Below are 24,314 nucleotides of genomic sequence, written 5' to 3'. Positions count from 1 at the left end.
TACATAAGAATATGTTGTTGAAAAAGAACAGTAATACATGATAAAATAATATTTGCATTTTAGATGCCTCTACAGGGAGCATGGATAACTGCAGATCAGCAGCCTTTATAGCCAAGCAATTCTTCTTCAAAATAGCTGTATGGTTGATGAAAATTGAGAAAGATTCTATATTATATTTTTATAAAAGATGTGATATTTTATATAAGCATGGTGTCAGTGCACAAATAATGTCTATAGAGCTTACCAAAACACTAACCTCACCTCAAAAGTTAATGGAAACTGGTTATGGTTCAATATGCATAAATTCCTCTTTCATGTACAGTAGATGCTGCAGAACAGTACTGGCCATGAGCAATTGCAAAGATTTCTGATTAAATGGTCTAGGCAATGCTCTTTTAGCTTTCAGAGCATCCACTGTTTTGCAAGTTATACATGCTCTTAGCTGCTTGTCAGCTTCTGTAAAAATTTGCACTTTGCACATTAAGATGTATTGTAACATTTAAAACATTGAGGTGTTGGCACTATGAGGTGTTAAATTCCAGCATCTGACAACTGTAACAATCCAATGACACAGATACGTGTTAAGACTTTTTCTGCTTTCACACCTTCTATTCTTTAATATAAGAGCAAAACATACCCTCAAATATATTCAATTAACTTTGCCATGGCATTGTGGAAGAAAATACCATGTATGTCTAACTGTACAGTTTTTTTCTGGGGAGTATAAGAAAAATTAACAACATTTTGCTTGCACTCTTTCTCTCAATAATATCTTAGAATATAATGGAAAATTAACAATGAACCACTAATAAACATGTCTGCACACGCATCCAGTACTATACTGTTTATCTTTTGTTTAATGCAGGTAAAATAATAAGAGAAACATCAGAGCAGAGATGTCAGCCTTAAGCAATCATGTAATTAACCTTCAGTTTAGGGCTAATATAGCTTTAGTTAATATGTTTTATGGATTATCCAGAGGCTTTGAATAGCATTCTAATTATAATGCTTAACCTGTTTAGAGGAATAAGAAAAAAAATACTACACTGAAGATACTTCAAAAAAGATCATACCCATTTTATAAACAATAATTCAATACTTTGTATGATGTGCAGAATTATTGAAAAACATTTTTGCCTGACAGACTTTCATAAACAACAATAAATAAAAATAAGATCTTTATGTTGGATTGTGTTTTTAGTTCTTTCTTGGCTGTAAGAAATACAGATGTCATGGATGGTGACTCCTCAATGCTGGATAATTTTAGCTTTTAAAAGTTTCCTTTGTAGCTGACTATGTCACCTAGCAATTTTAAAGGGATTAGTATCCTTTTTCCTCGCAAGAAATTCTTTTTTTCTCCAAAAATCAGATGCAGATCGGACAAGATACTCATCCTACATAATTGTCCTTTTTATTACCTATCAGTTAAAATATCTATCATGGCTTACCCAACACAAAACACATCCATGTAGAATGGATATAAAACAGTATATCCAAGAGACACACATTCCAGACCAGCACAATAACCTTATGGACTTCAGTTACTAAAATCTAATGTCCCAAAGAGGCAGTCCAGCAGTGAGTTCTCTAAAAACCCAGACCTGGCATACCTCCTTTCACCGCAGAAAAGAAATTCTATGTTGTCTTAGTTATTCTCTAAGTCCACATATGTGGAGGATTTGAGAACACGCCGGGACAGGATCAAGGTGGCGCAAGAAAAGGTATCGGGCATTTCTGAAGGACATAAGTCCTGGCTGTCCCTAACAACATGGTCCTTGATGCTCCTTGCCTACCATGATTTCTCCAATGTGAGGGAGGAGGGAAGAAAAATGATGCCAGAGCCTTCCTCCCCTGCTCTCTATGGAATCCCTGGTGTCCAAGTCCTCTCCTGGGTCCAACACTGCATTCTGTATCCCTCTCATTTCTCCCCTCTCAAACCATCTACTGAATCCTTTTGCCTGGGACTTAGGAAGCTCCCTTAACCAGGGCTCACAACGTCTTGGGGGGAGAAAAAGTGTCTCTTTGTTGTCTTGGATGTGGGCAGTGCTAACTGCTTAGGGCTCATTGATGAAATGGCTGTATGCAGGTGTTGTAACGATGCATCATTTATTCTGACCCTGTTGTAGAGTCCCCTCTCTCAGTGTGGGACACAGTTGGGTATATTTCACAATCCCGCAGGTCACAGCTGAACTATGTGGTAATTAACAATTGCCTGAGCAAGGAAGACCTTTGATGGGAAGAAGCTCACAAGACAGGTAGAGAAACACATCAACAGTTAGGGAGACACCGACCATTCCATGCCAACTTAATGTCAATATAGTCCCTTGCGCCTGTCTCCCCACACCCATTTTTTCACTCTGTGACACAAACTACACCAGTTTACTACAAAATTAAATACTGGATATTTTAACTTTTTGGTATCATTATTATCACAAATAATATCACAAAACTCCATGCAGTACATATGTGAGTAGTTACTTCAGTTGGACCCTGGGATATTGTACATGCTCTTTTTAACATTGTTTTTTACCAGTTTCTGCTCTTTTTTGGCTTTGATCCTTTTGTGGAGTCTGAAATCACTTCTATATTTGCAAAACTGACTCAGTCAGGGTAATATTGTGCACTATTTTAGGTTGTTGGCTCACAAATATAGTTTCTCAAACAAATGTCTAAAGCTGGTGCATTTTAGTCCACTCTTAATCAACAGCACCCCCCATGGCATCTGTTTATAAATAATTAACTGCAGAAACGCATAATTTTCCCTGCCTTCTTTCTAATCATCTCCCCTGAGGTTCTATTATTAACCCAAAGGCTTAGAGTTTGCACTGCACAATTACAGCAGTTGTACAGTCATCTATGTTAATGGCAGAACATTAAAATAGCAAATGGGTACGTAGTTCAGCATTTGAGTCACAAGGGACCATCGGATCAGATCTTATCTGTGTTTTCGTGGAATTAAGCAAACAGAGAACTCAAGATTCCCTCCCCGAAATGGGAAGTCTGTTCATTGTAGAATCTATGCACAGAAAAATCTGTTCCCTATTCACAGAGCTGGGTGTACTGGAGTAACTGGGGTAATCTACTGTAACTCACTGAAAGTAAAACAGCTGTATCTGTAGCAGGGACCTGAACCTTGTATTATGGGTATGTTTTTTTATTAAGGCGGATTTTAATAGCCTCTCAGATATTGTATATAGGCTGTATTAGTTTCTTTTAAACTATGAAGAGTTTAGCCTCCACTTAACTTTTTAATAGCTTTTTGAGAATCTAGAGACTTTCTCATTCTGCTACATGACCTCCATCAAATAGACCCCTCAAAAATAGAAATTAAATATTCATATTTTTAGATTGGGCTTTTAATCACTCTTACCATTAGGAAATCTACTGTCTGTCTGAGAAACCAGCTCAACGTGATTCACTGCTGTCTTACCAAGGATTGTTAAACACAGACGTGATAGTGATAAAGATCTGCAAGGTCATTAGAACTAGAATTTTATCACATTTGAAAAGTGTGTAAATGTTTGTCAGATTACAGAATTTGTGCATTTTCTGCCCGTTCAATAAATTCAACAAAATGTTTCTAATTATCACATAATGTAAGTGTTGCTGATGTTTTCAGAGATTGTCATACAGCACTACATCAACACTTCAGGTACTGTTACATTGTTGTCAATGTGCCTACTGCATAATCCTGGAATTCAACATGACAGGTGACACAGATTCTGGCAACAAGACATCAATGGCAATTAAAAAAGTGAGACCACCATCTTTGGATACTAAAATAAACATAAATTTGAACATCTTTTGTTTTTCAAAACCATTACATTGTTATGGAGGCAATTGTGTTGTAGAATACTCCTGTGCTTGTAAACGTACTTTCCAGTTGGTTGTTATTTTGTTTCCAAGATAAACATGGGGACCAAGATGGCTGCCTGTTATCAAGCAAATCAGAGTCTTATGAAGTCCAATATCTGTGGCAGCTAGGTTTTAAAGTGGAACTGCAATCCCAATTTCTCAGACTGGTTAATAAATCTTGGTAACAAAATAAATAGAAACATTTTATAAATTTTGAATTAAGCACAAAATCATGAACTTTGGGAAAGTACTGTAAGTCGCCATACTGTCGCAAACTCGCATTTGAGTTTCCACGAATTGCAACGTGAGGCGGCCCTTCCTACTCATTAGTCACTGTAATAGCTAATGTAATGTGATGTATGAGCAAATAAGTACAGGTTGTGCTGCGGACATTTAACCGCAGGAATGTTCCAACATGATCTGCATGCCAGAGTTGACCACTAGTATTTATAGGCAAAACCGTCTTCTGATTGAAAGCGATATTTCTGCTGGATTAAGAGGTGTAATCACAAGCGTGCTTGTTTACAATGTAGTAGGGCTGCTTCACATCACCGGAAGTTTTGTTGCCTCATTCTGAATTGCAGAACACAGAGCTGAGCATCTCTGGAAATTTCATTTTATTATGTAAATTGGAGGTTTTGCAAGTCACTGTGTACATTTGACTTTATTGTGGTTTGAAAAGCACTCATCGATGCTGATTCTTGAACCCCAAAGTATAAAACTTGCATTGCATTTTCTCTTTAACAGTTTAGAGATCCACATGACATGATTTGTGATCTGTAATCTGTGCATTGAGGGCAGGCGATCAAATAGTGAATGTGAAACTGTGAAGTTTCTTATTATTTAGAGGAAGAATTGTCTAACTGTCTTTTACCAAGGAAGAGATTTAACCTTTATGTTTGTTTTGTACTATAAAAGTCTTGTAGGGAAGATAACTCTCACGACACAGGAATACAGAAAATCTTTAGCTTTATTTGCTGACGTTGTCATAGTGGCAGTTTAACTGGCTAAAAACTTCATAAACTTTGTTTGGAGAGATACCCAGTAAACTAACACAAAACCTAAAAGCCTTACAAAGCATTATAGCTACCATAAAACACAAATTCTCTGTGGCTTATATGCATTACTTGTGTACCAACATTCCATCTTAAGCTGTTTTTCTTAAGGTGGGAATGAGGTCCATATTTTATAATCTTCCTGCTTCTCTGACCTGACCAATGACCTTTTCTGGCCAATGTTTTGACACCCAGGAATGTTTGTTTCAGTTATATGTCTGGGTCTCACAGTCCTCCTTCATTCTTTATCTTCAGTTATAAATCTGAACCATACGGTTGAATTTAACTCATTACATCTTGTGCCGTCTGAAATGTCAATATACTGTACTCAACAAAGTTTCAGCTGGTATACTGTATACTGATGACCAGTACCTTCCAGTACAAAATGTTTCAAAACCCAGAAGAGACCAACTTCTTACAGCTTTACTTTTAATTAACTGTAGAAGTTAACTCACAATGGGTTTAAATGCTATCAATAAATATCACTTTTGACTGTTAGAAACCAGTTGCTCATTTGCACTAGAATTACTGGAATTATGGCTGTGAAAGGATACTGTATGTGGTTATTTGTTGTCCTGTAATATTATCTGAGCTGGCTTTTGTGAAATAATCTTTATAAAGGTTACTTTTTAGACAGGATGTTCTTGCGTTTTTCCTCCTCTTTTCTGTACTCAATTATCTTAATTGTGTAGATTTCATATAACTAAAGGGTCATGGACTCAAGCAAGTGAATAAACATAATTAAACTTGAATTAAATTGAGTACTGCACAAAGCAACTGAGCAATTAAAGCATGTTAATGCAGAAGTAAAAATGTTTTGATTTTCTTTTGCTATGGTTTGCAATGAATCAATATCACCTTTGTGAATGCGAAAATACTGACCTCAGGCACAAATTTTAGCTAATCTTACACCAGAACTGTTCGCGTCTCAGTAATTCATTGTACAGGGAAACTAAGGTAAAAGCTAAAATGCTTTAATTTAGTTTTAACTAGGCAATTTCATAAAAAAGTGTCTGTTTTATGATGTACATATACTCTCTTTTTCTGAGATTTATTTAGTCTCTATAAAATAAGAAATAGAAGGTACAGTAATCTGCCTTTTTTGCTTCTGATGTGCATTACTTTACCTATTTGATAACTTATCTTTTATATGTGTGTGTGGTATATTACTGGATTTACAGAAGTACATTTGAATTCAAATATCTCTTTTTATTTTGTAAAAAATTAGTAACCTATTTCACAATAAGCACTTTTTACATTATTTCTATTTCTCACTCATATATGCTTATTACAGTGTGCATGCACTAACTGGAAGTTTTCCTTTCATGTCTTTTCACAATTGCAAAGTTGCAGGTTCCTCCTATAGCAAATGTGTACTAGTTTTGCAACCTGCTCCTTTGCCAATTATTGCAAAATGCTAGATACTACTGAAGCACAACTGCATTTTCTAATGACTTAAAAGCCAAACTTGAGTGATGTATTAAAATTTGTTCTGCACAAATAATTACTCTGGTGTCTTGTAATCAATGAATAAAAGCCAAGGACTGCATAGTGTACAGTGAACAAGTCAATCTGGGAGAAACATGGGAAAGAAGCTATCTCACTATACTGGAAGAATTAATATGCAAATACATTTCCTCTACCATTGTGTTATTTGAAAACTACATTTATAAATATGGGGATTTCTTTAATTAATAGAAGACTTTCCCAAGATAGCTATCGTGAAATTGAAAATTCTGGTTAAACCAGAGCATGTGGTATTCTTATTTTTATACATGGTTTCTGTTAAATCCAGAATATTTTGTGGAAAATGAAATTCTACAACTATTATGAAACACAACAGTTAACGAAATTTGGAAACTACGGAATTCTGCAATTTTTTAAAAACAGATGTAGCATAAGAAAGGACTTTAGCCTTACTTATGCTACATTGGCTGTTAAAGTCTTACAGAATTTTTCAATTCTTTAAACTACAGAAAATAAGGTTTGGAATTCTCTATTTCTTTCCAAATGCTGTATGTAATAGGTACAAAAAGATGATTTTACAGAAAATGTCTACATAATTATTTGATCTTGAGCTCATTAAGGTGATTTAAGAGGTGTTTTTAATCAATCTTTGTATTCAATTTTTTAAGTCACTTAAATACAATGCATCTCTCTCTGGGCCTAATTAAGGGTGCTTTAGACTTAATGAGTCTATAAGATTTAGAAGAAACAGGAAATCAATAGAATGCTCTTGTGTAAGATATAAAGTCAAAGGATCATGTGGATAGGTTGCTTATAAAACATCCTACACATACAGCAAGATTGGAAGAATGTTGACTTTCTTGTAGCAAGCAATGACAGACAATTCAGCAGTGGGAGTTATTTTCATATTCTGATATGTTGACCATACAGTAGAATGCACTACTAGAAAGAGATAAAGGTTCTGTCAACTAAAGTTTCATAACAGTGTGAAATGACCACTGTGGACTGTTGATGTGATAGCAATCTAGACTGTGGTCAAGATGGTGATTTCTAAGAAGGCAACATTGCAGTCAATTTGCAGGGAGACTCTGATTCACACTTCAGCCCATGGCGTCTCCTCCATTTTGCGCTCCAGATCTAACCATCAGAAGAACTGCTGGATCATCTTTGTGGTGGTAGTGGTGGGTTGCATGTTGTGGCAATGCAGTGAACTCATAAATACTTTCTTCCACTATCCTTCGCAGGAGAAAGTCACTCTGGTCAATAGCGCCAGACTTAAGTTCCCAGCTGTGACGTTCTGTAACCTAAACCAAGTTCGCAAATCCCTCATGCTGTCCAAGTTTAGCTTCCTGAAGGGTGGGCTATACTTTCTGAATACGGACTATGCTAATTCCACACAAAGCCAGAAAGCCTACATCGAGGACAGCAATCAGCTGGGTTTTCTATTGTCCAAACTGAACCCGGACCAGCAGGCTGAAGCAGGACATCAGCTGGAAGACATGTTGATCTCCTGCCACTTCCATGGTGAGAAGTGTGACAAGAGGTAAGACTCTCTCGAGCTGTTTCACAACAGGACTTTTTAATACAGGTTCTCACATATCCTCAGTACCTGTTGCTTTTCTTACCGAAAGAATCAAACTAATACACGATTTCAAGCTTTTCACCTAAGTTTTTCTTAACTACATACAGTAAAAAATGTAATAGTTAACAGGAATCATGAACTGAAAAAGAACTTGAAAATAATTTTTCAAATGAATAATGTTTGTCATTCAGATAGGGGTTTGATTATGTAGCTGAGAGCTCTGCAGGAACAGAACCCTACAGGTGCTGGCGTTACAGAGCCAAGTCCAGAAAGCCCTGATTTACAATAGGGAGAACACAATCAATCCTTTGCTTAATGATTATGGAATGCCTTCCTAACAATGTCACCTATGAGATACACGAGATTTATGTTTACATTATAATGTAGATAATACTCATATCATATTCCTACTTTATTCATCAATAGTTCTTGTTTCTAACAGTGGATTTACATTTTCATCTTACAAAAAATGTAACATTAAGAAGATGGTAAAATCCTGTACTAAAACTGAAAAAATGGTAATGCCATGTTAGTATATATTATGCCTATACTACTAAAGTTATGGAAATTAAAGTTCTGCTCTATGGCATGTTTAAATGGTCTCATGAAAGTTAATTTAAAATTTCTAATATTTTCTATGCTGTAATAAATAACAAAAGCTATTATTTCCAGTACTCATTTGCTGTGTTTTAATGCCTTTTAATATATTTAATACCATACATAGGAATTCACAAGCTATTTAATACAGTGATTTAATACTTTTCACATTTCTACTGAAGTTTTCACTTCATTCATTACAATGTGGATCATAAGTAAAAGAAAAATCGGACTTTAATTTCTTTTTAATGAAGAAATGCATTGAACTCATAAAAATTATTATTAAGGGTACAGATACATAGTTTTAGAGATGCAGCTCAGTGAGAGTAGAACATAACAGTAAATACACATATTTTAAAAAGTGAAACAAATAGAACAAAAGTGAAACAAAAGAGAACATAGGGAGTTCTTTTTGTCTTATGAGAGTTTTCAATATAAAAAATCACGGTGAAGAAAAACAGGTGTAAAGTAAACCCCTGATATACTGTAAAAGCTCAAGTTGTTGATGCTTTCTTAATTTGCCAGAGCTGCTCTTCGATTGTGATATGTTTACACTTTTATGTGATTTTATTTGGTGTTGGTGTGTAATGTGTAAGATACTGTATAATATTTGGTTAAATCCATTAAAAAGGAATCTTTTCTGCTACAATATGCGATTGAAACGATGATGATAAACCATTTCTCACTCCTAATTTATTAATCATATTAAAGACTATCATATTAAACGTATTAATACTTATTAACCTTTATTTAATTAGAAAACTTAAATTAGCGCTTTTTAACACATTGAAGTTCAGACATCTTTGTCTGATGTGCAACTTGCCATTGTATGGTTTTCTTAGTGTTCCTATAAACTTATTTGAGTTTCTGATGTTTTAGAGCTGTGTAATTTTTGTGCTATTAATACATATTTAAAATCCTGGATGGTTTTACAGCTTTTTCAATGCCTTCTTCAACCACAAGTTTGGAAACTGTTACACATTCAATAGCCTAACAAAAATGGAGAATCGTGGAAGACTGATGAGAAGGGATGTTCTCAATGCTACAAAAGCTGGATTTAGTTATGGTAAGTTCAAAGATGGGTCTAGTGCCTTAAAATATTTAATTGTAATATCTAGGAGAAGAATGCTGGCTAGATATGTTTATTTATTTAAACAAAAAATGTGCTAACTGTAGCATAGCTTTTGTATTGTTTGCATACATATTGTACACTCACAAGCAATTTGGTATTGAAATCATGTATATATTTGTCAGGGGTAATTACATTTGAATTCTTTTCCAGATATAGGAAAACACACCTGAATTTTTTAAAGTTGAATAAAATAAAAAGTTCAGATCATTTTACAACTCCTCTGGTTGACACATCTAGACTCATCTTATTACACGGTGGCAAAAAATAGGAACTTTAAGGCAAGTAAGGAAAGAAAGACACAGAAATAAGCCACAGCTACTGTATAAGGTACAAACCAAATGCAGTTTGTTTACAGTGAGTTGGAATAGAAAACCAAACACCAAGACAACAAAACAAAAGCCTAAGCCTCTTTTATGAGCTATTAGCTAACTTTTTCAGGTCCTTAAGTATTGTGCCAGGCAGCTAAGCTGCTTATAGGCTTTAACTACCACTCAGTCTCTCTCTGAGATTCTTCACAAAACTAAGTCTCTCCCTGACACTCTTCACAGTTTCACAGATCTTTGCACAGTCAGTCCTTAATGTCAGTCTCTTGCTCCCTCTGGTACAGCTTGCATAACAGAGGTTCTGTCCTCTGTCCTCAGATGGCTGATGGTGACTGACCATTTGAAACCTCAGCTTCCTGCTTTTTAAATTGTCACCTGACCAATTGTCTGGGGGACATGGTCCAGACAAGAATTTCTATTTTGTCTGGAGTCACTGCCCTCTCACATGCTCTTCTGCAAACCTTCCACAAGGAATTTGCATAGCATGTTTGCAGTTTATTTAGGGGTTTACTACACTTACATGGATAATATCATCCTTTGGGTAATAAAACCCCATTTTTTTACACTGGTGACACGGTTATTTTAATAAATTTTACTTTGATTTGATACACCTTTAAAAAGATTGGAATTAGTCTTCAATGACAGTGCAAAATCTACGGTACAAAGTCATGTTGTTATTCTCAGTTTTCTTTCTGGATGTCTTCATGCTTTTGGGTCCCACAGGTCTAACCATGGAGTTGTCTATCGAACAAGACGAATACATTGAGCAGTTCAGCCAAGCTGCAGGCATTCGTCTCATCATCCATGACCAAAAAGACATGCCATTCCCTGAAGATGATGGAGTTAACATTCCTCCTGGGCAGGAGTCAGATATTGCCATCGTCAAGGTGTGGCTTCTGGATTCCTGTTCTGTTGAGTTTCCTTTGTAAAATAACACAGTATAATGCTTAACTGGATACATTTCAATTTGCTTTCTCAGGCATTTGATGATTTAGAGGCCAGGTAAACTTGACACATATTGTATTCTGCAAATTGGGAAAATGTACTGTATATTACAGTAAGAATGTGAATCTGAGGATTTCTCATTTACAGAAATATTTAGGAATTTTTGTAAGACAGGGTTAGACAGCTCCAGTTCTTGAGGGCCATATTTGTTCCTGGATTTCATTTTAACTCAGGCCTCAATTGCTTAATAGAACAAATTAAATTAAATTTGTTTGTAAGATTAGATAAGATACTCAGTCTATTGTTGAAGCCAATATCCTATTTTCTATTAAGGAACCATCTGAATGAGATCTTTGGATCAATAAGCTACTAACTACTAAACAGGCTAGACAGGGTGGATGGCCTCGTCTCATCTGCAGTCATTCTAAAATTAAGACGATAAAATAGCTTTATAGTAAATATACTGTTCTGTACATCCTAATTACTTGCTGAGAAAGATGCTACGAAAAAAGGGTTGGTAGTGTTGGAGAAAAGGCTTTACATTCTATCTCTGATTCTTGAGGGAGCAGGGAGCTTCTCAAGGCACACCTAAAGGTTCATCCAGGTCATGTGCTTCAAAAATAACTTCACAACATGATACCTAGAGAGGCCTGGAGTGGATAATGGACTCCTAAGGGTGGGGTCCCAATCTGTGGGTCAGTATTACAGCCCTGTTCTGACTGGCAAAGCCTGAAGGCCTACTTTGATCTCGACTATAAAGATATAAAGGTTTATGACACTACTAGCACAGATCCTAAAAAAATGGAGAGACATCTGCCTCTGCTGCATGACCCTGGAACACTGTTATTATTTTCCTTTGATGTCTTTGAAATGCAGTCCAAAGAGAAAGAAGAAAAACTATTACGCAAGGTCAGTTACAAATCATAGACAATGAACAATGAACAATGGAGGCATTCTTGAAGACACAAGTGGTCAAGCACAGTGGAGTTGCAGTAGGAGGAATAGTGAGAATACAGTACATGATGCTTTTTATGAAAACTCTACTATAGAAATTAAATTTGATATGAAGGCATGTTCCCATGTTCACAAGGCTAGGGTGTTAATGCAATGTTCTTGGTCATCAGTGTCTTACCATGCCAAACACTCAACTGGCCCTTCTGAACTGTAATGGGTGTTTGGAATATGCAGTTTTTCAGCAATACAGAAAACCTTTAATTCTGACCTTGAATGCTTACCAACAGTATCAAGTCAAAAACAGCAATGAGGAAGAGGAACATACCTCCACACTCATAGGAACCAATTACTTTTAAAGTCAGCCTCAGCCTTCCCCACCGTACAAGGACTGTGAAGCGCTTGATAACTATATCAATAGATCATGAAGTGTAAAAAGTGTTGCAATTACAATGAATTCAGATTGTTCTTCATGAGACGTTTCTTGTATTTTCATTCCAAACAGGTTCATGTGCATCGACTCAAGGCTCCTTACAGTAGCACCTGTACTACTGGAGATGGCATTCATAACTATTACAGAGATGTGTATAAAGTTGGATACAGCAGGGAGGTGAGTTATGTATCAAAAAAGGGACATCCTATTTCTTAGAATTACTTCTGTGTTTTCATTTGCATTTATTTACAGTACCTCTTTTTTTCCAAACTTTCTACACCCAGTCTTTGGGATTCTCTGATTATCATCTCACTTGTCCAATCATATGATTTTAAGTGAGATAATTACAGTACTTTATAAAAAACATAGGGGCGGGATAATTATAGACTAGAAAAGCATTGAAATGAAAATGGGGATTATGAAACAGATGTGATTTACCTCGTAATTCTTGTGGAAATGGAACAGACATATTCTGTACCATCGAGGATTGTATACCTTATAAATTATTTATAGCATTATTTGCCCTTTTACAAAATTGTATTTAAGCCTAACCAGCTTTGAAGAATAATTTCTATTTACACAGGCATGTAAGAAGACATGTGGACAAATGTACATTATTAAGAACTGTGGCTGTGGAATGTGGGAGTTCCCAGTGCCAAAGGATGTGAAAGTCCCTTTCTGCAACATTACCAACAAAAATATCAGTAAGTGCAGGCAATGGAGAGCATCTGTTCGAATGGCACAAGTGACAAAGTCACTGAAACCACATAAATACATATTCAATTGATTCCTGAGTCCCATATTGTTGTCACACGGTTTATTCTCAGCAGATGACACATGACATTCAGATGACAAAAGCACATACATTCTTACTCGATCATATGCCCATGCAATATTTTACTGGTAAAATCTGCATCAGGAGTGAGTTTTGTATTATTAATGGTCCAGTCTCTGCTACTTTAGAAGGTTTATATAGTAACAAGCACATCTGTGATTGGTTGGACATGAGCAAGTGGGAGGTGCACTGTGTTAACATGTGTGTCTACTGTATGTCCTGTGTTGCTCAGAGAATTGGGATAGCTGGGAGAAATGGGAGAAATTGGGATAATGGAGATAGCAGGACCTTTTGGAGAAAGAAGGTATTTGAGGACATTATAGAGTGGATTGGAGTTCATGAGTTAATGGTTAGTGGAGGTGGAGAATGGATCAAGGTGGATAGGAATTGGGATTGTTTAGCTTTGACACGTTACCATATCTTAAAACCCATACAGTACACAGTTTGTGTTCATTGTGCTTTCAAAACTCAAGACGCTGGATTTTAATAAACCACAAACTCACAATAATTGATTCAGAGGACACTGAATATTTATATATTTATACATTTTTAAAAACTCCTACATTGCCAGGTGAAGTTTACTGTTAGCTATTTATATGAAACAATATACAGTACTATGATATGGCATACATGACACTTACCTTTTTTGCAAAGTCTGTGACTCAAACTATTGTGCATATATTACTCTGAAAGTTAACATAGTGGGTAGCATTATGGCTTAATGTTGACTGCTGCATATCCAGTAGAATGGGTAGATGACAAGCTATAAATTGCAGCAAACATTAGTATGCAATTGGTACTGCAGTAAGATATGCATATTATGTACTGTAGCTAAAGTAACAATCTAATAAACATATCATTGCAATTGTACATTTTTGTAACATCAGGGCTTGGTAAATAAAATATTAATGACATGTGTTTAATATCTAAAGAGAGAGGGGTCCTTTCTTTAAAATGTTTCAATTCAATATGTAATCAACACGATTGGAATACTCTCAGAGGACTGCACCAAATGTCTGTTTTGGAATTGTAAATCCACCGAGTCTGTTTTCAGTTCTTCTTTGCTTTGCATTGCTTTGTCTTAGATAAATGTGTACAACTTTATGAAGACAAATTTGCTCACGATGAATTGGAATGTAACTGTCCTTTACAATGCGAGTAAGTAATTACCATTTTTGTTTTCGTATGCCTTCTAAAGTGTGCAGGTATAAATAGATTTAAACCACAAGTGTCCAGAGCAGGTATCTATAAAATGTAGTATTCTCCCACCTGCTGTTATTTTTAATGGATGGCAGTGTTTGGAGCACTTACAGAATTGAGTGTTATTACTCAATTTGAGTTTACTGAAACAATCAGACAAGTAGAAAGGTGTTAATTGCTAAGTGCACTTGATATTTCATATTTCCTTTAGAAAAATAGAAATGATTGTATTTTTTGTTTTACATTGAAATTGAAACTTTTAAAATTCCCATTTAAGGTCCATTTGCTTAAATGTAGCACAATTTATTTTTTTATGTCAGGAATAACATTTTAGTTTTTGTGCACCCATGCACAATTTTTTTTTCGCATTGATGTTTCTTTAATTTGTCAGGACCCATTAACAAGATGCTAACACTTTCTGCAGCACAGCTCTATTCTTATTTGCAAAAACGAATTCAGATTATGTAATAGCAAATGTCTGAACCTCTAGCGGAAGCCAGTTCTGACTTTCGTCAAGTGTGTAGTTTAGGACCCTGTGCAGACGGTATAATCCGGAAGTGACTGGAGAAGGGCTTAGGGGGAAAACACGGTTAGGAATGGAAGAGATGGAGAACAGGGGGCGGTGCCGACAGTGATCCAGGTGCATGGGGGGAGTGTAGGCAAACAAGTCGAAACGAGGGAAGTCCAAATGGGAAACTAGGGTGCAGTCCAGTGTCCATGTGCCGGGAGATCCATCCAAGACAAAAGATTAAAACCAAGAACGGGATCAGAGACAGGAACAGGAACAAGGAAGTTAAAACAGAGTGATGAGGCCAGGCACTCTAAGCCAAGGACCTCAGCTGGGTCAGGACGCAGTTCGGAGGCCTATGCCTTCAAGCCACGGACGTAGGGCGACTTGATGCTAGGCGGGCCGGCAGGCCCATGGGCCTCCAATGCAGAGCCCCTAGCTTCCAGAGCACCAGGTTTAAATGATAACGGTGAATCCAGGGAGAGGTGTACGTGATAATGAAACTGAAACACAAAAGGGTCGGAACGCCCTCTAGAGGAGGGATGACGATCGTGCCATGAACGAATTGATATTTGTAGATCTTGTATTCATTATACTTGTAATCACACACATAGGCTTAAGATAAGAAAACATTACAATTTTTACAAAACCATTGTTTTTCAAAAGCTAAAAAAGAACAGTTCAAAGATTAAAGTATTCAGTTTCACTGCTCCACTGCAAGGAAGTTATTATTATATCTTTCTACAGGAAGTATGAAAGTGATTGTGGCATTTATTTTACCATCAGTAAGAAAGAATGAGAAAAAAAAACTCTTGTTCTTGTTCTCCTGCAAACAGGGAGGAGATATTTGAGCTGACACTATCTTCATCTCAGTGGCCCAGTGCTGTCTATATGGTAAGTGATCACAAACCACAGGAGAAGTGTTACATATCCAGAAGGCACAGTACCTTCTATTATGGTAGCCCAGAATGGTGGCTACCAACTTTCTATTACTCATCAAATCAAGCAGCTAAACTGCACTCTGTGAAGGATTGGCTTCCTATGTGGTGTCCAGCCTGATTATGGGATAGGCTGTGGTGTCATCAGCTTTCTGTTAACAGATGATGAGTGCTTGGATGTCTACCGTTCCTATTGTAGAATGAGTTTGCAAGAAAACTGAGACAATCTGGAGGAAAGCTGGCCAAAGTAGCTGACAATGTACGGTAAGTTGAATTGACTGTGATGACGAGGTTGACTGAAACCCTCCCCACTTTCGTGAGGAAAGAGCTAGGGAGCTGCTGCAAGGGTGTAGATGGGGTGGCTGGAGGAATGCGATAGAAATGCACAAAGGGAAGTCCAGAAGGCAAAGATCTCCAGAATGTAGGAGAGCAGAAGAAGGCTAGATTATGATCTAACGTTTTTCTTAACCTGCTGTTATGAACTCCATATTTCATTCAAATTACAGTACGTAGGTGATAATTTGTCCTGTGCACCCCATAATTGTTAACATATGGAACATGTAAAAATAACTAGCTTTTATTCCATATTTGTACTTAATTATCAATTTATCATAAACTGAACCATCCAGGTTTTTTTTAATCCTTAAAAGACTGATTAACTGACAAGAACTGGAGAGAAAGTGACATTTTTAAAGGAATGCATGACTTTAATTTATGGTATTTCCATTATCCCAAAACAGAAGGGACTTTTGAAGCTTTTTTTTCAAAAATACCTTTTTATTGTTTTTTTCCACAGTGATAATCTTGTTAAAGTCATCATTAATTATCAGCAGCTTAATTACGAGCTTATTGAAGAAATTCCATCTTTCCAGGTAAGCATCTTAAAGTTTATTGCCCTTCCGAAAAAGGCTGTATTGCTATTTGTTCCATTTTATCTATCGTTTCATCAGACTGGTGGTTTTCTCATTGGCTTGGCTTTTGAATATCAACCTCGTCTGGCCGTATAAGGTCATGCGTGATACAAAACAGGCATCTGAAGCAGGACGGCTTTGTTGCATTCCACACTGAGAAAAGACTCTGCCTTTGCTCAAACTGTCACAAAAACTGGAGTACATTCAGTCCAGCACTTGACTGCCAACAGACGTACTATGACCTATTTCTAATAAATATAGGGGGGAAAAACAACCTTGAACCCTGACAGGGAAAAAGTATTTCTTAGCTATTCTGCTGACATTTTTCATCACATAAGTCATTTTCTACTTTTTGTTTTTCTTTTGTAAAACCCATGTGGACAAAATACTTTGAAATCACCATTGTTGAGCAAATAGACTTTATATTTAAGTTTGGACAGCCGGTCTTTCAGGCAAGAGATGTATTTCCATTTAGGGTAAAAATAATGACATCAAGCCCTGAAGCTCTCAAATGTAAGTGACATTGAAGTGAAGAGGGGGGAAAAGCTTGTCATGACTAAATCTTCTACAGGATATGAAAAAGCCATACAATTATGTAATGGCATAGTTACTTCATTTGACCAAACATCATAAGACAAACATACGAGGAACAGCAATATATTACAATCTATAGGGGAACTGGAATATCATTCTATTCTTGAGCTGAGAATATTACCTTCTCTGATCTTGTATTAGAATATTTACACAATGTTTCAAAGATGTTAAAGCCAGATGGTCTGATCTTTTATTCAAGAGAATCTGTTAATGTTCTCCTCAAATATTATCTTACAGGAGGAAACAAAAAATCTTCCAGGGCAAGTTGTCATAATTCTATTAATGCACAATACATTACAGTATACATTGCCATTTTAAACCATAACTGCTTTACATATGAGTGTTTGAAAATAAGACATGGGGAAAACATATTTTATCTGTCACTCAAATATACTTTTAAATTTATTTTAGATATCATAGAAAGCTTCATTTGCTAGTTTTCTCTATTCATGTATAGTCTAAGTGCTATATAGATTTTAAAATGCATACTAGTGACTTATATTCCACTAGAGAAACATCTAAGAAAAAGTGCAGTAAAATGAATATTAAAATATTAAATATTAAAATGAACCTTATTACTATATGAATTTCTTTAGCCATTTTTACTGACACCTCTGTTTTGTTTATTCCTTTGCAGGTGATTGATCTTGTGTCCAGTATTGGAGGCCTGGTGGGGCTATGGATTGGAGTTTCCATATGCACTGTGGCTGAGTTTGTAGAACTCTTTTTGAAAGTCATTATTTTCATAATTAAAAGAGTCATTCGGAAAAATAAGGAAGCGCCCTTAAATCCCTATATGATTGCTCACCAGACCTTTAAGTCAAGTGTTTAGGGGAAAATGTACAGGGGATTTGTGGCTTTCAGGGATTCATCTTCAGATTTATTTTTCTCACTTTTGCTTTTCATTCCATTACATTGGTTGCACTCATTGTACACTGCTTCCTAAGAGAAATGTTAAAATTTAACAAACTGAATTGTCATTCAAAATGATCAATATTTTGAGGAAAGAAAGCCTTAATTCTTGCCAATAACAGCACTATAATTGAGTATATTGTAAATACAGGCCTTTAGCCCATTATTTTCAAGTTGGTTTCAGACCTTCACTCTTACACTATCTCAATGCCAGTCCTTTGTCAAGCTGTTGGATTATCGCAGAGGAGCAACAACTTCCTTGTTCATATGACCTTGTGGTCATCCTGTACTTACAAAAAAGCCAAAGATCAATATACAATACATTATTTTTGTAATCATTTTACAGGGAATTGTCTCTATCTTTTGAACAGGGATATTTTCACCAGCTCATTGCATATTGAGATTTGACCACATGATGGGAGTATTGTGCAATGCAGCTAGCATACCAATATCATCAAAATTACTGTACCATTAGTATGATAATTTGCTCATTCAGTATATTTAAAATAAATCAGTTTAGATATAGTAAACTATTTGTTAAACCTTAGAAAAATATTTGGATTTAGCAATTACTGAAAATCACCAATATACTACACATTGTAGAAATATTGTTTCCAATTATTTTGTACATAAGAATATATAGTTGTTTATAAATAACACTAAAATTGGGTGAGATGTCAGTATGTGTTATACAATTACTCTCCTGTATCTAATTTATTGTAAAAACCAAAACAGTTTAACATTAAAAAAATTGCTCTTGTAAGCTGATTTCTCTGCCTACTTTTTCTTGCTTCTTTAAAGGCATGTAAAACTGTAGGTGTTTATTCTTAATAATTATACTATTGTTGCTGTCTGCAGTCATGCCAATTAAAGATAAATATTACATTACTATATGGAACACAGATAATTATATTGTTATGAAGTGTCTTTAAGAATCTAACTGCAATAGAGACAGCTGGCTAGTGTCAACTTTTCCAGCTTCAAAGCAAGGAGATGTTTGCTGAGATGCGGTGGTCACAGATTCAGTGATCAAAGCAATCGTAAAGTTTACCTTGGTTTACCTTATAACTAAGTTTTGAGTGAATCATTTCAATCAGCAGTCCAGGAACAGAGCATAAAACTGGGAGCCAAAAAAGGAGACAAGTGGGGAGAGAAAGGGAGAAAGAAACAGAGACAACTGGAGAGAAGGAGGAAGACAAGAGCTCCTTGTTCCACATCCCCCAGAAATACAAGATTGGAGCTAAGTATTTTAACCTTGTTAAGAGAGCTTGCTATTCTGTGGTTGTTAGGGAAGTCTGATTTCCTGAGTAAGGAATCCATTGGTTAAAAACGGCCTCTCCTGGTTAGTAGGTATACTTAAGAATTAGGGAGATAGGTCCCCATTCATTTTGCATCATCCAGGTTTGCAGAGAGAGATTTAACCTCAGGTTAGAACTGTTGATTTAGAAGGCGTCTTTTTCTTATTTTAGCCTTTGTAAGCATTATATATGAGTCAAATAATTGGTAACAGTCTGCATTTTTCTTCTGGGTGGTCAGGACATTAGGTCTCTGAAACTCCCTAATAGAAGTAGTGGAGCTCATTAGGTACATTTGTACCTAATGTAACTTGTGTGTTGCATGTTTATGTTGTGTGTTGTTAGTGTGTGTATTGTCACTGTTAATAAATATTTGTTTAACCCAGTGTGCCTGAATTATTATCTTTTCATCAAAACTGTGCTAGAGAACAAAGAAATATATCAACTGCTCGGGTATATTAATTTACAAGTTGGGAGTTATGATTATTTATTTACATTTTGATTAATCCGCTCGGTCATTTCCTGATATTCTCTTTTTTCTTTACCCCCTATTTGTAACAATATCAAAATGTGCTCCAGATATTTGTTTTATAAACATTGACTTATGGTAAGGCTTAGAAGGTCTTGATCTTATATGGTATGATTAATTCAAAACATATCTTAGACAAAAAATGGACTTTCCCATGCTACACACATTTACAAATCAAAGAGATGCTAATAAAAAACTTGATTAAAAAAAAACAAAGGGATGCTTGAATAGTCATTAATCCCACGTTACTTACCTAAGAATAGTGGTAATGACAACACATCAGTGAAAGACTACATTTCTTGGTATGAAAATATTTTCTTTTTCTTTTATATCCTTGTCATATTCTGTGGTGGTGATGCAATTAATTGTCGTAGTTAATTGGAATTAATTGGAATTTCAGAAACCTGAGAACGCATTTATTCTCCTGAATGTTTTCTGTTCTTACATTTGACCGCAGACTGGAAATGATATTTTGTGGGCATCGTGGGTGCTGCACCTAAAATGGTCCCAAATATTTATCCTCTATAGGTATGTGAATGTTCCGGTTTCCTCCCACAGTCCATAGAAATATCGGTAGGTTAATTGGCTCCTGGGAAAATTGGCACTGGTGTAAGTGTGTGTATATGTTTGTGTTTGTGTTTCAGCCCTGTGATGAATTTGTGTCCCATCCAGGGTGTAACCTGCCTTTTCTCATTGTTTGCCAAGGTTAGGCTCCAGCTCCCCTGTGACCCAATACTGGATAAAGCAGTTAGAAAATGTGTGGATGAATGGATGGGTATGTGAAGTGGGATAACAGTAATTTGCAATTTAAACAAAATAAGTTTAGTTTGATTGGATTAATCAACTAGAAACATTCAGCAAATATTGTTAGTGATCAGTGTATTAAAGAAGAGTTTCTTGGGTATTTTATGGATGCAGGATTTAAGTAGCTCAATAAATCATGGTACAAGATAGGTACTCTAGTACACTCTTAAAGTTCCGAAGGGGCTTATTTTTAAATAATAGCTGCTTTAAAAGTATTTACCTCAGTTAATAACATATAGCTTTCAAAAGAGAGGAGTCAATTTGGTCCCATTAGCCTGTCTGTTTGCTAGTCTAGTTGCTGCTCGTTGCTAGTAGTTACTTAAGATGAGGATTTAATTTAGTGAAAGAAGTAAGGGTACCAGCTTCATATGCTCAGATATCTCCTTCCAGATTGTTCTTTATGATGCCCTTGAAATGTTCTACCTTCTTTTAAGTTTTTAATTTGAAAAAATTATATTCAGACCCTTATAACAAAAATAGGTGTTAGAACTCCACTCTGAAACAAACAAAAAAAAATTTTCTGATTATGAAAGTTAGTCACGTTACTTTTGCAATGATTTTTTCCATGGACCTTCATAGGAAAGACAGACACATTTTTATTTCAAGGGTATAGTTTAGATCATGCTTTTTCTGTTATTACACTTTTCATGAACTGTAAAAAATTGCTCTAAATCTCTTCCTGATGGATGAATTTGAAAAATCACGCAGCAGAAATATGACTGTGTCGCACAAGCTGTAGAATGTTTCACAAATGGCCTGCGGCATATGGATTCATTTGTTCCATTGTCACTTTTGCTCACAGTTCTGTGATAACTTATTTTTCTGGAACACATGGATAATGAGGTAATCGTTTAAGATTATATCAAAAAAACAGAAGCAAGAAATATCTATAAATCAGACTCTACACGATTATTGATCACAATTTTTTTCACTTTGAAGGTTATGTTGGAACTCCACTAGTTCTATTGACTTGGGGCTATTTAATGAATAATGTATCATAACAAAACTACAAAGCATTCAGAAGAGTGAGATATAATCATTAAATGAAAACAAATGCTTGTCAGACAGACAAATTACATTATTGTATGGTTTACATTTAAAACCTTTTTTTTGCTCCTATTAAATTTCTTTAAGTAAATGTTTTGGAAGTGGAATAAGAATTAGTCATAATACCTGAAAATGAGTCCACTTATATCATGTTGCATAATGAATAATTTTAATATCTGTTCTGTGACTACATTTTAGTGCCATTAGTGAACATCTCAAAGCAAATGACTAATAAAAGGGTTTCTATAAAGAGATTAAATGATTAAATCTTTTCACTAACAACCAATGCACCATGAGTGCCCCTGTCGGTCATTTTGGCCAGCCAATCACATACCGTGGTACAACACGGTGACCTGTGGGTAATTGCGTGCGGTATGGGGTTGTACCGTGCATTTTGAATGGCTGCATCTGTACAGTAGTGAACCTATTCCTTGTTTTTAATAAACTACTTGCGCAGTAAACTTATTGATAGTATGATTAGCAAAAAAGAGACAAGCAAAAACTATGTAATTTAATTATAACACATTTTTGTCAGGATTTAATCTTTCAACCTTGGTTTCTGCATTATTTGATTGATTTACATCATGAAAGATCCTGTACGTAAAACCATAATCTTTGAATGGTTCATCAGTTTATCAGTTCTAAAACATAATTTTATGCTAAATAAATCTAATTTGTTTTATCTTTGCCTATCAATTTTTCCTGTCTTACAAATGCTTATTTAGCAAAAAAGTAAAGTTACAAATATTGAGCAGGTTAAGAAAATTAGAGAACACCAAATACAGTATACTGAGTGGGATAATTAATAATTAAATACAATAATTATAACTCCCAAACTGTAGAAATGCTAAGAATATACCCAAGCAGTAGACATAATTTTAGACACCTGAGTTCTTTATTCTCTAGCACAACCCAAGTGAAGGAGTAATAAATCGGGCAAACTGAGATAAACAAATATATAAAAACATTCTACTTGTTGGATGAGGACATATTTGGGTTAATGTAAATGTGTACGTTTCTTCCTGGTATTTATGGTATGTGTTTGACAATTCTGAAACATTATACTTCAACTCCAACTAGTATAAGAATATAAGTGAAAAATATGTGTTGCCAATTAACAGATACTGCTCACCTGCAGTAATTTCTTTGGCAACTAGTAACTAATTAATCAAAGAATCTCATCTGGCCATTTCTTGAAAGACATCTGCTAGGATAATCTGCTGTCTTTTCTACATGATCCTCCTCAAAGAAAGCTAGTTATCAGGAAAGGCATGTAAAGACTTCCATAGAATAGTGCATGAGACCAGTATATCATTTCTCATTGTTATAGTTGAGTTAAAAATCTTTCCAAGGTAACGCTGGAAAATGACTTAGCTAGAAATGACAACGCCCAAGATCAAAGCGTAATGAATTATTATGGAGCTGATATTTGGCTTAATTGCAGATTGTGATTGCTAATTACTGACGGCTGGTTACAATTGAGCGTGTTTGTCATCCCTCCCGAACTTTCGTTATATAAACTCCATATATTATCCAAGGAAAGAAACTTTATATATGAATATCTAAGAAAACATCTCATAATGTTGTGATGCTTATGTTTCCATGCAGTTCTCAGCAAACGAATGTTGTGCTGTACCCATGTGACTCTACTCCATGTTTGGAATGTTTCCTATGCCAAACAGTATTTAAGAAAAGAAATGTTGATATAAACCAGGTGCAGGGCCTCCAGAGGTGTTCTGTGACAATTTCAAAAGCAGATTATTCAGCCACTTCTCTTGATAATTTTATCAGCTCCAGCTTTATATGCAAAACAGCAGTGATAAACCGACAAACAGAACAGGTTCAAATAGGTGTTAAGAGTGCTTATGATTGGGATTTTAGAAATAGTGGTTTTCAGGATAGATTGAAATCTTGCTGGGCTTGCAAATACCCTGAAATGCATACAAATGTAACTGTTTATACCAATTTGTTCTAAGCCACCGTACTGTGTAACTTCTCGGTATGACTGACAGTGATTAGCAGTTTCAAGCTTATAATCACTGAACTCACACAGAACGTAATTTCCAATGTTGTAAATTGTAAATGTATTTATATTGTGCAATGCACATTGGATTTTTGTTAAATACATATTTATGAAAATACTTTTTTTTTTTACGAAGACGTTCTTCAGAGACAACAGAAAGATATCCCGCTTTCATTATTTTTGTATGAATGAACATGTCAGAAATTAATTGGAACTACAAAAAGTCTTGTTTAGAAGTTGTAAAGAATATTTTTTTGCGATTATGAATCACTACATAAGTGCCAAATACATTTTCCTTTTTATGTTTTAATCTATATTCTAATCAGTTCATAACAGACTCATGTTCTATTCAATAGGATACCAAAACTAGTTAACAGC

At 35.4% G+C, this 24,314-nt stretch overlaps 1 protein-coding gene across 1 annotated transcript; it reads left to right on the top strand.

Moving 5' to 3' along the window:
* Nucleotides 1-7,417: 7,417 nt before the first annotated feature.
* On the top strand, nucleotides 7,418-18,158 carry LOC148821140 (epithelial sodium channel subunit gamma-like). Its single transcript, XM_088931530.1, has 10 exons — nucleotides 7,418-7,920; nucleotides 9,492-9,622; nucleotides 10,735-10,898; nucleotides 12,413-12,517; nucleotides 12,924-13,044; nucleotides 14,261-14,333; nucleotides 15,720-15,777; nucleotides 16,021-16,085; nucleotides 16,618-16,693; nucleotides 17,964-18,158. Exons 1-10 carry the CDS (start codon nucleotides 7,418-7,420, stop codon nucleotides 18,156-18,158), a joined length of 1,491 nt encoding a protein of 496 aa, XP_088787656.1.
* Nucleotides 18,159-24,314: the final 6,156 nt, after the last annotated feature.

The sequence above is a fragment of the Atractosteus spatula genome, chromosome 14, assembly GCF_055471065.1.
Source record: "Atractosteus spatula isolate fAtrSpa1 chromosome 14, fAtrSpa1.hap1, whole genome shotgun sequence".
NCBI lineage: Eukaryota > Metazoa > Chordata > Actinopteri > Semionotiformes > Lepisosteidae > Atractosteus > Atractosteus spatula.
The sequence above is the reverse complement of the archived record's forward strand: the minus strand, read 5'-3'. Positions and strand labels throughout refer to the sequence as shown.